Source organism: Pseudorca crassidens, chromosome 7 (assembly GCF_039906515.1).
Source record: "Pseudorca crassidens isolate mPseCra1 chromosome 7, mPseCra1.hap1, whole genome shotgun sequence".
NCBI lineage: Eukaryota > Metazoa > Chordata > Mammalia > Artiodactyla > Delphinidae > Pseudorca > Pseudorca crassidens.
The window spans coordinates 80,651,159-80,669,405 of record NC_090302.1 but is presented as its reverse complement, the minus strand read 5'-3'; the positions used below and the strand labels follow the sequence as shown (position 1 = coordinate 80,669,405).

Below are 18,247 nucleotides of genomic sequence, written 5' to 3'. Positions count from 1 at the left end.
CGTACAGAATCTTCTGAAAATGGAGGCAAGGGTGATCCTGAAGAAGCCCCCTTGTCTGGTGACCAATGACTGTCCTAACTGGACTGACAAGTTAAAGGCTCCTCTCTTTGTGGTTCAGAATTTCACCCAATCTGCCCTATGGAGACGTAACCTGGGCCCCAAGGAAGAGGCAGGCAGTAGCAGTCCCCTGTTCTAGTCCTCACCTTAGGACTGCATGGAAGACGTAAGAAACATAAATTACGGAGGGAGGCCTATTTCATAGAGCACAAAAGACTGTGTGGCCGGCAGGTCACGGGACTCTAAAGGGAGGCGAGGTACCACGCTGCAGCTAAGGAAGAGGTAACTGAGAGGCTGCTGCGATTAGGGCAACACAGAGGGTCAGGCGGGGCGGGGAGGAGGCCAGCAGAGGGAGAAGACTGAGTGGAAAATGAAGCCTGAGAGCTCCCCAGGAGTGGGGAGAGGGTGGCCTGAGGCCCTGGGTCTGGTGTTGGGGGGACCTGGGCTGACTGTGCCCAGCGTGGATTTCGAGTCGGACACCACCTTGCGGGTTGGGAAAAGGAAGTTAATGCCTCCTCTCCACAGTGTGCAGCCCTTGGCGCCAGGGCTCGGCTTCATAGGTTTGGGGAAACGTGCAGCGCTTGTTTGAGATAACCAGCGGTGACTGTGGGGTAAAGGCGTGTTGGGAGGGATTCCTTCCCCGAGCGAGGGTAATCGCCCTCACTTCCGGGTGCCTGCGGATGGGAGGGTGGGGCTCCGAGGTCGGGGGCCAGAACCCAGATTCCTTTGCCCCCAGGTCGCCCACCTCCAGCGGCAGTCAAATGGCCCTTGAAAAAGGGCTGGAGGCCGCTGAGCAACTGCCGGGAACTCTACAGCGAGCCCTAAACCCAATCCTTCTGTCCGCACTGCATCTCCGTGGCGACGCGCTACGAAGTGCGGCTGCGCGAGGATGACGGAGCGCGGGCGAAAGGGAGAGGGTGTTTTGGTTCCAGCCGCTCGCCGTCCTTTCCAGACTTGGTCGTCGGAAAGCTTTGGGTTCCTGTCTCCCCTTCCCCTTCCCCTTCCCTTTCCCGGCCCCGGTCCTCCCTCCCTCCCTGCCTCCCTGTTTTTCTACTGCCGCCCGGGGTCCGGGCCATTTTCTGGACCGGGCGCACTACGGTGCGCGGCCCCGGGGCCCAGTATATGACCTGCCGCCTTGCTCCCGCTCGCTTCCCCCGCCCCATGTGGCTGCGGGGCCGCGGCGGCGCTGCCCACTATGGCCCGGAAAGCAGTTAGCAGGAAGCGGAAAGCGCCCGCCTCGCCGGGAGCTGGGAGCGACGCTCAGGGCCCACAGGTGAGGGCTGAGAGGCCGGGACCCGGGTGATAAGGCCGAGGCACCCAGAGGATAGGGTTCGCAAATCAGGGAACCGGAACGAGGTCCAAGGTCTTGGGGGGACGGGGGGCGGGTGAAGAGCGGAGCTGTGGTCAATAGGATCCGGGCTGGGCCAGCAGGAGTTCACTGAAAAGCAGATAGGCAGCAGGGGTGAGGAACTAAAAGGGAACGTGAAAACGAGACATATTCCGGGGAGGCCTGCAGCCGGGAACGGGGCTTGAGGAGAAAACAAACTGGGTTTCTGAGGAAGGGAAACCGAAGTCGAGGAGAATCGGGAACAAAACCTCCCGTAAAATACCGGGAGAGACCGTGAAGTCCGCCTTCCTGTGGCCCGGGGAAGGGGAAATGATTGCGTCTCTCGTATAGGAATGAGCCTCCCTTTGAATACCCAAGCTCTGAGCTGGGCCTTTTGGCACTTGGACCCCTAGATGAAACAGCAGGTTCCAGGTATCACTCCTGTCCTGCTCTCTGGGTCCCTTCAGACTCAGATTTCCCGTGCCTCCCACCCCGTTGGTGTTTGATTTTTGGAATGCTGTAACTGCTTGGAGCGCAGACCTGGTGACAGGAAGGCGGCCACTGATAGGGCATCCCTGAAAGACCTGGGACCCCAGTTGGGCTCCTTGGGTTGCACCGTCCATGCTTCGCGGGGAGTACAGGCTGAGAGGGAGAAGGGGGTCCGTTAGAGATGCAGCCGAGGTCTGTATGTTAATTTCTCGGCCCTTCACTCCCTTCTCTATCAAGGATAGCTTTAAGGTACCTGATTCCTTCAATTATAAAAGGCCTTAGTAAACCTTTCATACTCTTTTCTGCTTACATTCCTTTCCTTTTCAGCCCTTGTTTTCCATAGGTATCACTATGAGCAGCATCTTTTCAATGTTGGAAGAGTTAAACTGGACTTCTAGCTTGACTTTCCTGTTCCATTGTATTTGTATTTCTGTTGTATGTAAATCCTGCAGGTTGAGTTCTTAGTGATTTCTCTAATACAGTAGGATCCCTTATTCTGACAAAGGTAGCCAAAGCAGTGATTTCTAATTTTGCTTTCCACAGTTTGGCTGGGATCACTCACTTCACAAAAGGAAAAGACTCCCCCCAGTGAAGAGATCCTTAGTGTACTACCTGAAGAACCGAGAAGTCAGGCTACAGAATGAAACCAACTACTCTCGAGTGTTGCATGGTTATGCAGCACAGCAACTTCCCAGCCTCCTGAAGGAGAGAGAGTTTCACTTGGGGACACTTAATAAAGTGTTTGCATCTCAGTGGCTGAATCATAGGCAAGTGGTGTGTGGCACAAAATGCAACACGGTAAGTTTCTGGGTGGATGTGAACTATCTCTTAGTTCTGGATATATGGCTCCACATGTCCTAGAATCTCTCACTGCTGGTTTTCCCCTTTAGCTCTTTGGGGGAGGAGATTGCCTTATTCTCCATTCCATTCCCTCCTATCTGTTCATGACTTCTTCCCTTTTCTATTCCTTTTCCCACTTCCACATTTCTTTTCTGGTAAATCTTCAGAGGAGTCTGTTTCTTTAGGCCTCTTGCCATATGGATATGCCACTGCTTCTTGATTTTTTTCCCCCCGTTTTTATGTTGTCTTTTAAGTCAGAGGCCTCAGAGGAAAGAATGATGGTCTGGGCATCATTCAGGATACAGGATAGTGAAAACCTAGGTGTTGTCTGCTAGGCTAAAGGCATATGTAGAAGTATTTAAACTCGTACTTGGCTAAAGATAGGAATAAGACAAACACTTTCTTTTTAGGGGATAGAATCTAAAGATGTATTTCCTATAAGAAAGGGCAGGGAAGTATGTTCGGTGGTATATTTCAGGATGTATTAGGTTGGCCAAAACGTTCATTCGGGTTTTTCCATAAGATTTTATGAAAGCCCTGAACAAACGTTTTGGCCAACCCAATAAATGTTTGGTCTTTGCAAAGTAGCCTTCTGAAAAGAATTCAGTAGCAAGAAAAATTGAATATGACATGAGTAGGAGAGTATTTTTACGTAGAATGACTTAGAAGATAGTTATAAGTGAATGAAGGGGAAATTTTATCAGTAAATTTAACCAGAACAATTAAAGGCATGGATAAAATATCAATCCATGATTGGATATTGTGGATATGATTAGAACAGAAGAGCACAAATAGCATGATGTCAGAGGAATGGCAAGTGAGAAAAAACAGGGCCTACAGGTGGGAAGTGATTCTTTTTTTTTTTTTTTAAATAAATTTATTTATTTATTTATTTTTGGCTGCTTTGGGTCTTTGTTGCTGTGCGCAGGCTTTCTCTAGTTGCGGCGAGCAGGGGCTACTCTTTCATTGTGGTGCACAGGCTTCTCATTGCGGTGGCTTCTCTTGTTGCGGAGCACGGGCTGTAGGCACGCGGGCTTCAGTAGTTGTGGCACATGGGCTCAGTAGTTGTGGCTCACGGGATTAGTTGCTCTGCGCCATGTGGGATCTTCCCGGACCAGGGCTTGAACCCGTGTCCCCTGCATTGGCAGGCTGATTCTTAACCACTGCACCACCAGGGAAGCCCTGGAAAGTGATTCTGATTAACATGTGAGAAAAGATCAGATGTAGGTCCAGCTGCTCTGTTTTCACCTCACCCTGGGTGAATAGACAAGAAATGTCATAATGGCTGGGTGAATTTACCCTGGACAGAAACACATCTTGGATTAATTGAAAGAGAAGATGGCTCTAGATCAAGAAAGTCTTAAGTACTAGGAGAAGTATTTATTTATAAAGGACATAGGCAAAGGTTTAAACATGAGTTTTAAGGAACGATATAATACCATGGTGGTTGAGGCCAAGCTTTCATTTCCTCTTTTGTTGAAGGTTGCTTGTTATAAAGAAGGCTTTCAAAAGTAAATAGTGGGCAAGCTCCTACAAAACTTCCTTTTCCTAGTCTCTCAGGTTTAAGAGAACTGTCTTGGTTTAAGAGAACTGTCATCGTTGTCACTTGGATTAGAAAGAGTCTTCCATTTAGAGGAATTCATTTCACACCCCATAACCATACAAACCATCATAGTGTTGTGCCCCAGCAAATGTTGCTGAATTTTAAACTGAATTGATCATCATAATCTCCTGCTTCTTGAATTTATTTACCCTCTTTTGAAGGTGAGAATAATGTTGAGTAGTAATTTAACCTACTCTTGATACGTGCCTTTCTGTCTTCCTGTTTCCTCATGACTTAAAGTATTTAAGTAGAGTCTTGCTTTCTTTTCTTTTTATAATTAGTGTTTTTCTTTGCTTAGCTTTCAGAACCAAAATTGGGAATCAGGAACAGTGTTCTTCTCTGAACTTTGTAATATTTGGCAAATGATTCTCTTATCTGTGCCTTTGTTTTCCCATCTGTAAAATGCAAGTGCTGAGAAGGTAGCTGTATACATCTTGGGAAATATTTCAAGTTAGCAGTATCTTACTTGTTCAGAAATAGTAGTAGTGATAATGAATCCAAAGCCTTTTCCAATGCTCTTGGCACTCCCTGGGACTTCCCTCAGTTTAAAAGGAAAATTACTTAAATAGTTAGCACTATCTTTGGATAATATCTGAAGAGTTTGGGGAGGGAGGAGTTCATGTTGGATTCTCAAGAGTAAATTAAGTTTTGATGTATTGAAATTTTACCATCAGTGAAATGATTTAAATGTATTCAGTAGGAAAGGTATACCACAACTGTTTATATTCTAAAATAATCTTTTTAATATGTATCTGTGGGTTAGAAGTGCTTTTTCTCTTGGCTGCTGTTGGTATTCATGAGCGTTTAACTAAGCGTTTAACTGTTAGCGTTAACTAACAGATGCTAAAAAGTTAGGCCATTTCCGAGTTAACTGACTTGGGGCTATAGTATAGAAACATTTGCTGAGGCAGTGGGTCATCTGTGAAAAAAGCAGTAGAGGTTTTGTAAATTATTCTGTAGCTTGATTGGTGGGGTGGAAATTTCCCTGTGCTATGGGCTAACACTCAAACTAGGGGCAGTCCATTCAACCTCTCTGAATTCCCTGGGCCTAATAAGCACAGGAATAAGATTGCTAGCCTATGTTTTTTGCTTTTTTTTTTGCCGCACCACACAGCTTGCAGGATGTTAGTTCCCCGACTGGGGATCGAACCCATGCCCCCTGCATTGGAAGCTCGGAGTCCTAACCACTGAACTGCCAGGGAATTCCCCAGCCTATGTTTTAATCATTAACAACATTACAACACTCATATTTTTACTAAATTATTTAAAGAAGGAGAGGTAGTATAACCTTAATTGAAATGTGGGTTTGGGAACCAGGATGGGTAGGTATATTTTCCCGGTTTAGTGTTACAAACTCAGGTTATGTACAGAGCCATACAGAAAAGCTAAATAAGAGAAGCTTGCCAGAAAAACGTTTGAAACAAAAAAACATTTAAAGAGAAAATGTTTAGTTTTGTGCTTTCAATCAGTTGAAGTTTGAGAGGGGGTAAAGATTGAAGTTAGTGGTTTAGGATTCACATATGTATAAGGGATTATTAAAATTGTTCTATTACCATGGAGAGAGGGTAGAGAAGTCACTCTTGGGTTCCATAAACCTTCCCTAAAATTGCAAAAATATCATTAGATGTATATTTTCTGAGCATGATGTGGGAGGGTGGTGTAGGGGAGCAGTCCATAGATTTCATTACATTTTCGGAGGGAACATTGTGAGCCAAAAATGGGTAAGAACCATTGATATTGACAGGGGGGTTAAGAACAGAACCTTGGAGAACACCTACATTTATGGTGCAGGAAGATCTGCTACAGGGGGAGCAGGGAGGTCAGAGGAAAACCAGGAGAGTACCAAAAACAATTCAAGAAAGTGGATATTTTGAGAGGGGTTGGTTTGGGAAGGATGGTGATAGGCAGAGTGATAACGTGTGCAGAGTTGGAGGTTTTTAATTTTAGACAACTCTTATTTCCCATATTTTGACTTTCAAGGACTCACTCACCTATAATAGATAAAATTGCTCCTTGCAGCTAGGGTGAACCTCCACCGCAGGGAACCATGAAGCCACTCAGTAAGAGAGTGTTAGAAAGGATTTGCAAGGGTGATTTGGGGAAAGGCTTAAGTGGATAGGATTTTCACAGGAAAATCTCCTGTGGAATTATTTTCAGCAAGACCCCAAAGCCTAAGTGATAGTACCAGGCTAACTCCTGTTGCCAGAGCTGCTTTTATCTTTCTCACCAATTCCCAAAGTAATGGTCAGAGGTATACTGCTGACTTCACAGGTAGGCTTGGTGGATCACAATGAAGCAGACAAGATGAGGCTTGGGCTGCAATTTGCTGCCAGATGAGAGGAAGAAGCACTTGGAGAAGCCTAATTTGGGGGGTGGGGTGGAATAGTAGTTACCAGGGTTGAGAAAATAGCTATAATATTATAAACTTGAGTTTACATATTCAAACTCCCGAAATCATAAAAGCAGAATATGAAACTCAATTTGAGACACATGGAAACAAACAAAGGAAAAATGTGGGAGTTTTTTTCTGACTGGATTTTTTATTCATTCCTCCTCGTATTACTATTTTATTTTTCCAATGGGGTTACAGCCCTTTAGAAAATGCTTTAAAATGCTTGCAGAATTCCTTGGGTTTGGCCAAGTGTACATCTCGGGTTAACAGCATTCTTCTTTTTTTTTTTGAATTTTATTTTATTTTATTTTTTTTCTGTCTTAGCAGTACACGGGCCTCTCACTGTTGCGGCCCCTCCCGCTGCGGAGCACAGGCTCCGGATGCGCAGGCCCAGCGGCCATGGCTCACGGGCCCAGCCGCTCCGCGGCATGTGGGATCCTCCCGGACCGGGGCACGAACCCATGTCCCCTGCATCGGCAGGCAGACTCTCAACCACTGCGCCACCAGGGAAGCCCTTGAATTTTATTTTATTTTTTATACAGCAGGTTCTTATTAGTTCTTTACTTTATATATATTGGTGTATACATGTCAATCCCAATCTCCCAACTCATCTCAGCACATCCCCCCCACCCCACCCCACCCCACTTTCCCCCCTTGGTGTCCACATGATTGTTCTCTACATCTGTGTCTCTATTTCTGCCTTGCAAACCAGTTCACCTGTACCATTTTTCTAGGTTCCACATATATGCGTTAATATACCATATTTGTTTTTCTCTTTCTGACTTACTTTACTCTGTATGACAGTCTCTAGGTCCATCCACGTCTCTACAAATGACCCAATTTCGTTCCTTTTTATGGCTGAGTAATATTCCATTGTATATATATACCACATCTTTATCCATTCGTCCATCAATGGGCATTTAGGTTGCTTCCATGAGCTGGCTCTCGTAAATAGTGCTGCAATGAATTATTGCATGTGTGTGTGTGCATGCAATAGTGGGTGCATGTGTCTTTTTGAATTATTATGGTTTTCTCTGGGTATATGGCCAGTGGTGGGATTGCTGGGTCATATGGTAATTCTATTTTTAGTTCTTTAAGGAACCTCCATACAGTTCTCCATAGTGGCTGTATCAATTTACATTCCCACCAACAGTGCAAGAGGGTTCCCTTTTCTCCACACCCTCTCCAGCTTTTGTTGTTTGTAGATTTTCTGATGATGCCCATTCTAACAGGTGTGAGGTGATACCTCATTGTAGTTTTGATTTGCATTTCTCTAATAATTAGTGATGTCGAGCAGCTTTTCATGTATTTGTTGGCCAGCTGTATGTCTTCTTTGGAGAAATGTCTATTTAGGTCTTCTGCCCTTTTTTTTAATATAAATTTATTTTATTTATTTATTTTTATTTTTGGCTGTGTTGGGTCTCCGTTGCTGTGCTCCGACTTTCTCTAGTTGCGGCGAGCAGGGGCTACTCTTCATTGTGGTGTGCGGGCTTCTCGTTGTGGTGGCTTCTCTTGTGGAGCACAGGCTCAAGGCACTCGGGCTTCAGTAGTTGTGGCTTGAGGGCTCTATAGAGTGCAGGCTCAGTAGTTGTGGTGCATGGGCTTAGTTGCTCCACGGCATGTGGGATCTTCCCGGACCAGGTCTGAAACCCATGTCCCCTGTATTGGCAGGCAGATTCTTAACTCCTGTGCCACCAGGGAAGCCCTCTGCCCATTTTTTGACAGGGTTGTTTGTTTTTTTAATATTGAGCTGCATAAGCTGTTTATATATTTTAGAGATTAATCCTTTGTCAACAGCATTCTTATCTGTATGATCCTTCTATATTTTGTAGTTAGGATATTAACCTGCTAATTAGGTTTTAGTTTTTTAAATGGCATATGGTTATTCTTTGTCTAGTAAGAAATGTTCACAGTTATCCCAGAATTAGTTTTTATCTTATTTTGAGAATATTTGACTCTTTTGAGAGGAAGATTTTAGATGTGGAAGTGATAGAATTGCTATATTGGCAAGTTCATTCTGCTGGGCACATGTGCAGAAGTGTTTGTAGATTGAAAATCATTGTGTAAATGCTTCAAAAAGTCTAAAGTACTATGTCAGGTTAATTGATGTTATAAGGCTTTAGGAAGAGGAGCAGTAGGAATAAGTTTATGCCTCTTATATGTGATGGTGCTAGAGTTGGCTGCCCTTTTCTGACTTGTCTTCATCTTGAGAAGGTCTTGCTTGGATTAACGCAGGTATGGGCTCCAGGAATCCTGTTTCATGTAGTGTGTTGCAGACTTTAGTCACCCTCTGTATGTGAGGGAATTAATGGTCAAGAATGTTAGGGTGTGACCCATGTACTTATGATCAGTTAATCTATAGCAAGAGAGACAAGAATATACAATGGACAAAAGACAGTCTCTTCAATGAAAATTGGTGCTGGGAAAACTGGACAGCTACTTGTAAAAGAGTGACATTAGAACATTTTCTCATACCATATACAAAAATAAACTCAAAATGGATTAAAGTCCTAAGTTTAAGACTGGAAACCGTAAAACACCTAGAAGAAAATATAGGCAGAAAACTCTGACATAAATCATAGCAGTATTTTTTGGGTATATCTCCTAAGGGAAAAGAAAAAAAGCATAATAAGCAAATGGGACCCAATTAAAAGCTTTTGCACAGCAAAGGAAAGCATCCACAAAATGAGAAGACAACATACTGAATGAGAAAATATTTGCAAGTGATATAAACAATAAGGGGTTAATACCCCCAATATGTAAACAGTTTATACAACTCAATATCAGAAGAACAAACAACCTGATTAAAAATTGGGCAGGGGCTTCCCTGGTGGTGCAGTGGTTGAGAGTCCGCCTGCCGATGCAGGGGACACGGGTTCGTGCCGCGGTCCGGGAAGATCCCACATGCCGTGGAGCAGCTGAGCCCGTGAGCCATGGCCGCTGAGCCTGCACGTCCGGAGCCTGTGCTCCGCAACGGGAGAAGCCACGACAGTGAGAGGCCCGCGTACCACCAAAAAAAAAAAAAAAAAAATGGGCCGGGGACTTCTCTGGTGGCGCAGTGGTTAAGAATCCGCCAGCCAATGCAGGGGACACGGGTTCAAGCCCTGGTCGGGGAAGATCCCACATGCCGCAGAGTAGCTAAGCCCATGCACCACAACTACTGAGCCTGCACTCCAGAGCCCGCAAGCCACAACTAGTGTGAAGCCTGCACACCTGGAGCTCGTGCTCCACAACAAGAGAAGCCACCACAATGAGAAGCCCACGCACTGCAATGAAGAGTAGCCCCCGGTCGCCACAACTAGAGAAAGCCTGCGCACAGCAATGAAGATCCAGCGCAGCCCAAAACAAAATAAATAAAATAAATAAATAAATTTATTTATTAAAAAAAAATTGGGCAGAAGGCCTGAATAGACATTTTTTCAAAGAAGACATACACATGACCAACAGGCATGTGAAAAAATGCTCAATATCCCTAGTCATCAGAGAAGTGCAAATCAAAACCACAGTGAGGTATCACTTCACACTTGTGAGAATGGCCTTTATCAAAAAGACCACAAACAACAAATGTTGGTGAGGATGTGGAGAAAAGAGACCCCTTGTATGCTGTTGGTGGGAATGTAAATTGGTGCAGCCACTATGGAAAACAGCATGGAGGTTCCTCAAAAAACTAAAAGTAAAACTACTATATGATCCAGCAGTTCCACTCCTGGGTATATAGCCAAAGAAAAAGAAAGCAAAAACTCTTAATTCAAAAAGGTAACGTGCACCCTAATGCATAGCAGCATTATTTACAATTGCCAAGATATGGACGCAACCTAAATGTCTTAACAACAGATGAACAGATAAGATGTGAGATATACACACACACACACAGACACACACACATACATATATATATATACATACACTTGCACACAACAATGGAATACTCCTCAACTATAAAAAATGAAATTTTGCCATTTGCGACAACATGGGTGGACCTGGAGGGTATTATGCTTAGTGTAATAAGTTAGAGAAAAACAAATACTGTATGTTATCACTTATATGTGGAATCTAAAAAATAAAATGAATGTATATACAAAACAGAAACTGACTCACAGATATAAAGAATAAACTAGTGGTTTCCAGTGGGGAGAGGGAAGGGGGGGAGGGGTAAGATAGAGGTTGGGGATTAAGAGATACCAACTACTATGTATAAAATAAATAAGCGGGGCTTCCCTGGTGGCGCAGTGGTTGAGAGTCTGCCTGCCGATGCAGGGAACACGGGTTCGTGCCCCGGTCCGGGAGGATCCCACATGCCGCGGAGCGGCTGGGCCTGCGCGTCCGGAGCCTGTGCTCCGCAACGGGAGAGGCCACAGCAGTGAGAGGCCCGCGTACTGCAAAAAAAAAAAAATAATAAAAAATAAATAAATAAGCTACAAGGATATATTGTACGACACAGGGAATATAGCCAATATTTTATAACAACTTTAAATGGAGTATAAGCCATAAAAATTTTGAATCATTATGTTGTACACCTGAAATGAATATAATATTGTAAATTAGCTATATACTTCAATAAAAATTTAAAAATTAATAAAAAGGGTTAGGGCCGTGCTTCCCAGGTGGCGCAGTGGTTGAGAGTCCGCCTGCCGATGCAGGGGACACAGGTTCGTGCCCCGATCCGGGAAGATCCCACATGCCGCGGAGCCATGGCCGCTGAGCCTGCGCGTCCGGAGCCTGTGCTCTGCAACGGGAGAGGCCACGGCAGTGAGAGGCCCGCGTACCGCAAAAAAAAAAAAAAAAAAAAGGGTTAGGGCCTGAACAGCAGTCCTATGGAAGGATTCAAGAATTTTAGGGCAGCTTTTCTCAACAAGAATATTGATGGTGTTTTGGTGGTTTCTTCCTTCTCTGGGACTTTACCTCGTATTGCTGGAGATTTCACATTCTTGGCTTCTGCTCCATAGATGCCAGCAGTCCCCCTCTACCCTGCACCCTCAGTTATTGTGACAATCAGGCACATGCATGTGTACACGCAGGCACACATGCATGCATTTTCAAACATTGTGCCCTCAGTTGACAACCACCTCAGAGCTTGAGGCGGGCAGTTTTTCTCTTAAGTGATCTGAGCCCTTTATTTCAGGTATAGTCTGTTGGAAGCTTGGGACGTTGGAGAATGAACATAGGAGTAACATAGTGACTCTTGCACTCCAGGCTTTTTTTTCTAGCTGGATCCTTGATAGACATTACAGTCAGAGAAAAAGGTCTTCTCAAGCTCACACATGGACGTTTTTTCTGTTGGAATGGGAGCAGTGCCCGGGTCGGGTTCAAGATGAATGAGAGTTTTTCCTGGTGGTATCTAGGAGTATTGCTTTTTAGCTTGACCTTAAGCAGGATTCTTCATATATTTCCTGGTGTAGAGATAAAAGGGAGAAACTGACCCAGAATTGGCAACCGGGTTCAATCCAGGATTATGGTTGGACTGCAACATTTGGCTGCTTCTTCTTCTTTTTTTTTTTATTAATTTATTTCTGGCTGCGTTGGGTCTTCATTGCTGCGCGCAGGCTTTCTCTAGTTGTAGCAAGTGGGAGCTACCATTGCGGTGCATGGGCTTCTCATTGGGGTGGCTTCTCTTGTTTCAGAGCACGGGCTCTAGGCACACGGGCTCAGTAGCCGTGGCTCGTGGGCTCTAGAGCACAGGCTCAGTAGTTGTGGCACACGGGCTTAGTTGCTCCACAGCATGTGGGATCTTCTTGGACCAGGGCTCGAACCCATGTCCCCTGCATTGGCAGGGGGATTCTTAACCGCTGCGCCACCAGGGAAGTCCCAACATTCAGCTACTTAAACTGCTGATTCCACTTGAATGCCCTTATATGCCTTTGGATCCTTGGAGGCCATCAGTCCCTCTCACTTGTAGGTGGGGATGTTTTCATCAGGACAGTTTTTGAATGTGAGAAGAAATGCAGTAATATTTCTGCATTTCATTGGCTAGAATGTAGTGGGACAACTTTGTGTTTTGTGTCTGCTTTTACTAAATTTATAACCATTTATTGAGTTTTTCCCATGTGTAGCAGGACACTGCTTCATGTGGGGTTGCAGTGATATAGAAACAAATCTCAGACAGAGCTGGAAGGGACTGTAACCACTGGCCTCCACTTTGTTTTAGAGTTGAAGAAACAGACCCAAAGGGAGAAAAGTTATTTGCCTGAGATTCTATAATGAGTTAAGTTTGGGTCCTAATTTTCCTATTCCTTGTCAGAATTCTTTATGTTATGCCAAGTACTCCTCAAACTTTCACTGCAATACCTGTAATGGCAGAGGACTGCCTGACCTCTGCTTAGCTTGGCTGGGATACAATACATAGCTGTGTGCAGAGTTAATAACAACATAGATGCCTCATTAGACGCGCCAACCAGGAGTGCTCCCGAGAGGAAGTCATTCCTAGCTAGGGTATTCAGAGAGGATTTGCTAGAGGAGGAAGAGTCTTCAACTGTGGGAAGGAAGCAGGGATGTCCATTCCATAGCAGAGTCAGGAATATACAAGGAATGTTGAGCAACTCTGGATAGACCCATTTGGCTGATGCTGGGAAGAAACAAGGGAGAGTGACTCAAGTCGCTGGGGATTTGGTTGACAAGACTAACTGAATCTCCTGTAGGTAACTTTTTTTTTTCTTTTCCTTCTGACTCATGTCTAGCCTTTAATAATGAATAATCCTGTTCATCACCTTTCTCATCTGGAGAATTGAGTCACATGCTTCGCCGCATGGCCCCTGGTGAATTTATGGCCTCTTCCTGCAGCCCTGTAGACTTGGAGGATGGGGAAACGTGGGTAGCTGAGAGCAGAGGTTTGCTGGGAGGTGCCTGGCAGGCTAACTACCTGCTGAAAGTTAGTAATGAGGTAGTCTGGTTACTTGATTTGGTTCCTGTTTTCCTTGGGCTCTTCCTTTAGTCTTCTTTTGCCAGTCAGCCTTCTTCTAAATTGATGTATATTTGATTTCTGATTGCTTAGGCCTTTGTTTCCTAAGCATGACTCAGGAACTGTCTGCATCACAATCACTTGAGGTATGTGTTTAAAATGCAAGTTTCCTGGTCCCCACTCCAGTACTGATTCAGGATTTTTCCTTCTGTGAAACCTAGGAATTGGAATTTTAAACAAGCTCTCAGGCAATTTTTATATGAATCACTGGCTTAGACTTTATGCTGTATAGCAATAATTTTTTTGTCACCTTATTAAATCTAGACCATTCATTTGAATTCTCCTTGTATTTTCTAAACCACACTCAGGGCATAGGTGGAACATCATGTTTAATGGATCTGAAAGAATTTTCTTGTAGGCATCTTGGTTAATATCTGTTCAGCAACCAGTAGTATGTAATCAGATCTTATTTCTGCACTTTGAGGAAGCCCTTGACAAATAATTATTTTCCTTATATGCCAGTTCTGGTCTCAACAGACAAAGCAAGAAATTTGCCCATTCTTTTTTTGTGTGTGTGTGGCTGCGTTGGGTTTTTGTTGCTGCGCGTGGGCTTTCTCTAGTAGCAGCGAGCGGGGGCTACTCTTCATTGCGGTGTGTGGGCTTCTCATTGCGGTGGCTTCTCTTGTTGTGGAGCACGGGCTCTAGGCGCGCAGGTTTCAGTAGTTGTGGCACGCAGGCTTCAGTAGTTGTGGCATGCAGGCTTCAGTAGTGTGGCTTGCGGGTTCTAGAACGCAGACTCAGTAGTTGTGGCGCATGGGCTTAGTTGCTCCACAGCATGTGGGATCTTCCTGGCCCAGGGCTCGAACCCCTGTCCCCTGCATTGGCAGGCAGATTCTTAACCACTGTGCCACCAGGGAAGACCCTGCCCATTCTTTTTTTAAGTCAGATCTTAGCTTAAGTCATTACTTTCCAATTTTTTGGTCTCTTTACTAGAAGAGTTATAGTAAACAAGTCAGAAATATCAACAAGTTTAAGTCATTTTGTATTGTGTATTTGGATTCAGAGAATCATGGGTTGAATCTGGGCTCCATTTCTTACTAGCTTTGTACCCTTGGACAAGCCAGGTAATTTCTCCTTAGCCTTTCTTTCACCTTTAAAATAAATGGAGTGGGGACTTCCCTGGTGGTCCAGTGGTTAAGACTCCACGCTCCCAGTGCAGGGGGCCGGGGTTTGATCCCTCGTCAGGGAGCTAGATCCCACATGCATGCCGCAACTAAGAGTCCGCGTGCCACAACGAAGATCCTACATGCAGCAATGAAGATACCACGTGCCTCAACTAAGACCCAGTGCAGCCAAATAAGTAAATAAATACATATTTAAAAAATAATAATAATAATGGAGTGAGTAGTATCTGCCTAGCTCAGTCATGAAGAAAATTAAATAAGATGTTGGTTAGCTCGGTGCCTAGAACATGTACTTAGTAAATTGTTGATGTAATTAATGGCAGTGGAGGAGGAAGTGGTAACAGTAGTTTGATGGTTCTAGCCTCTAGGTGTATTTCTGGCCAAATTCAGGTACATAAGATAAGATAAGAAGTGACCATTTTTCTACCCTGTAAATTGGTTATTTTCTGTATGTCAGTCACATCCCAAGGAGCTTAAACATTTAAAAATAATTCATTTAGATATAATTTATATAAGAAAAAATACAATTAGGAAATTATAGTTAATTTCATCATTAAAGGGATATAGATAAAAGCAAAATATTTTTCTGTATACAAATTAAAGTGTAAACCAGTTCTGATATATTTATTGTCACTAAAACCCTTTTTTGAAAGTAATTTGGCATTATGTTTCAAAGACCTGGGGTGTATTGTTTGTTGAATGAAGAGCCTAATAAGTATTATACCCTTTGACCTAATATTTTCATACTTTGGAAATTATCCAAAGGAAGAAAGAAGTCTTTTTTAACAAAATAATTATTGGAAGCTATTTTATCAAAATGTTAACAATAGAATACTTAAGTAATTTATGGTAAATCAAATCTGCATGATATTATGGAGGTATTGACATAATTGTGAAGACTGTAATGACATGTAGAGCTTTTGATATGTTAAATGTAATGAGATACAGAATTCTCTCTGCTGATTATAGCTATGCACCATTATACATGCATGTGATTAAGGACTGAACAGGAACTTGACAAATGAAAAACAGACTTGAAAAGAGGGATAGGATTTTTTTTTTTTTTTTTTTTTGGCTGTGTCGTGTCTTGCGGCACACAAGATCTTTCGTTGTGGTGTGCGGGCTCTTTGTTGCAGCGCGTGGGCTTCTCTCTAGTTGTGGCGCAGGGGCTCCAGGGCGCGTGAGCTCTGTAGTTGTGGCACACAGGCTCAGTAGTTGCAGCGTGCGAGCTTAGTTGCCCCGTGGCATGTGGGATCTTAGTTCCCTGACCAGGGATGGTACCGGAGTCTCCTGCATTGGAAGGTGGATTCTTAATCACTGGACCACCAGCGAAGTCCCAAGAGATAGGATTCTGAGCAATCTTTCTTGCATTTTTTATTTCCAGTATTGTAGGTAAAGTATTGTCAATAAACTCTATAATTAAAAGAAAAAGTTACTTAAGCTAGATGTTTTTTCTTAGCCTAAAGCAATGGTGAAAGTGGCCTTGCCAGGTTGCCATTCAATGCTTGTCTTGTTTGCTGACGAAGATTGAGCAGTCATGGAGTATACCTCCTCTCTAGGGAAAGGGTGTAAAGAAAGAGCTTGGAAATACAGTGGTAGGATATACGGCAAAAGGAGTTCCCCTCTCAAGTCACAGAAGATTTTTGGAGCTCCAGATAACACCTGGAGAGAGTTCTTGCTTTTCAGTGGGCAGATACATAATCATATTATCATTAAGTCTTTGTGCTGTAAGGCTCAGGAAGTAAGAATGAGAGAATAGGGATTATGTTATTGTTTTAAACTGTTATTATTAAAAGTTTATAATCTCTTAATATACTAGATAATTAATTAGTGTGTAATGACAATCTGCTCTCCAGTAGTTTGCAGTTTAGAGATAAGGCTTCCTTTTAATTCTGAGTAGAAGGTCTTATGCCTTGAAATGCTCTGGGGAACAAAAAGCTGAGAATATCTTGTTTTCTTCTGAATAATCTATACATTAACTATTAGTATCCTTCAGTACTATAGGAGTTAATTTTCATCTTCCATAGGAAGAAATGAGGGTCTGTGTAAAATCAGGCTAGTTGACCAATTCTTTTGTTTACCCTTCTATTCTCTGATTGGATGGTATATCACTTGGAAGTAGGACATGGGCTTTGTATTTAGATAAAGGCAACACTCAGTTGAGTTCTGATTTTACAACCTAAGAGAAATTTTTTACCAAATGTTTGTCACGGTGCTTGAGGTAGCTCTCTGTGGTGTACTGTCAGAGGCTCTTCACTAGATGACTTTGGCGGATACCAGGCAAAATCTTAGGTGTCTTGCCAAAGCTGACTCTCAGGACTTATTCCATTTTAAATAGAGCCCTCCAAGATCAGGGGTTAAGAATCAGTTTACTGGACATGTTAAACGCTTGTAAAGAATTATGTTACTGGGAATTCCCTGGTGATCCAGTGGTTAGGACTCCATGCTTTCATTGCCGAGGGCCTGGGTTCAGTCGCTGGTTGGGGAACTAAGATCCTGCAAGCTGCGCGCCCCCCCACCAAAAAAAAAAAAGAATTATTATGTTACTTAAATTCAGGATAATTGTAAATCCTAATTTGGTCCTCCTCCCACAAAATCATGATTCTAGTGGGAAAGTATCAGAACTCAGGACCTAATACCAAGTACCATTGCTGATTTCAGCAAGCCAGCCCTATAGCCGTCTTTTGGAGGAGCAGCTTAGATTCACAATTCAAAGAGTAAGAGATCTTAGCATAGCACAGGCACCTGGATTTAGATACAAGAATGTTCACTGCAGTGTGTTTTGCATTGCTGAAAATTTGGATACAGCATAAATGTTCGATAACAGGGAATGTGTTCGATAAATTCTAGCATACCCATGCAGCGAATCACCTTAAAGCCATTAAAAATTATTTAAAGGTATATAGATTAATTTGAAAAGGTGTTAAAAGATATAAAATAATATATATGAGGTCACATTTTTATAAATGGAGAAAAATATGTATGCATTTGACTGGGTATATAGTGAAGGACCTGAAAAAAATACACCAAGTGGTAGTAGTGGTGGTGTTCATTTTCTGATTTCCCCTTTTCTATGTTTTACAAGTTTATGACGTGTTACTTTTGTAATTTGGACCCCAACCATGTTATTTTACTTTAAACAACCACATGGGTCTTTCCTTTAATAGACTTGCAATAGAAACAGTGACTCAACTTTCTAGGTGTGACAACTCTTGTAGCTCCTGAACAGTCTAAAATATTTATAGCTATAGAGTCTTGATATTGTTCAAGCAGCTTATTGATCTCGGCCATACCCCTGTCTCCTGCACAGCAGGATGCAGGTGAGTAGGCAGCAAGCTTTTAGAGATGGGCTGGACAGAATGCCCGATTCTCTTGGACATCATTGGAGTCCTGAGTAAGTGCAGCTCATTTCACGGCCTGTGGTCCTTTTCTTTTATCTTTTAATTATGCACGTCATATG

At 43.4% G+C, this 18,247-nt stretch overlaps 1 protein-coding gene across 1 annotated transcript in view; it reads left to right on the top strand.

Annotated features, from left to right (window-relative positions):
• The first annotated feature begins 751 nt into the window (after nucleotides 1-751).
• The window catches only part of DCAF12 (DDB1 and CUL4 associated factor 12), a 41,483-nt gene continuing 23,987 nt past the window's right edge, over nucleotides 752-18,247 (top strand). Inside the window, exons 1-2 of the mRNA XM_067744617.1 lie at nucleotides 752-1,330; nucleotides 2,417-2,671. Of these exons, the coding sequence (XP_067600718.1) occupies nucleotides 1,253-1,330; nucleotides 2,417-2,671 (333 nt within the window). The 5' untranslated portion in view covers nucleotides 752-1,252. The remainder of the gene's footprint in view (nucleotides 1,331-2,416; nucleotides 2,672-18,247) is intronic.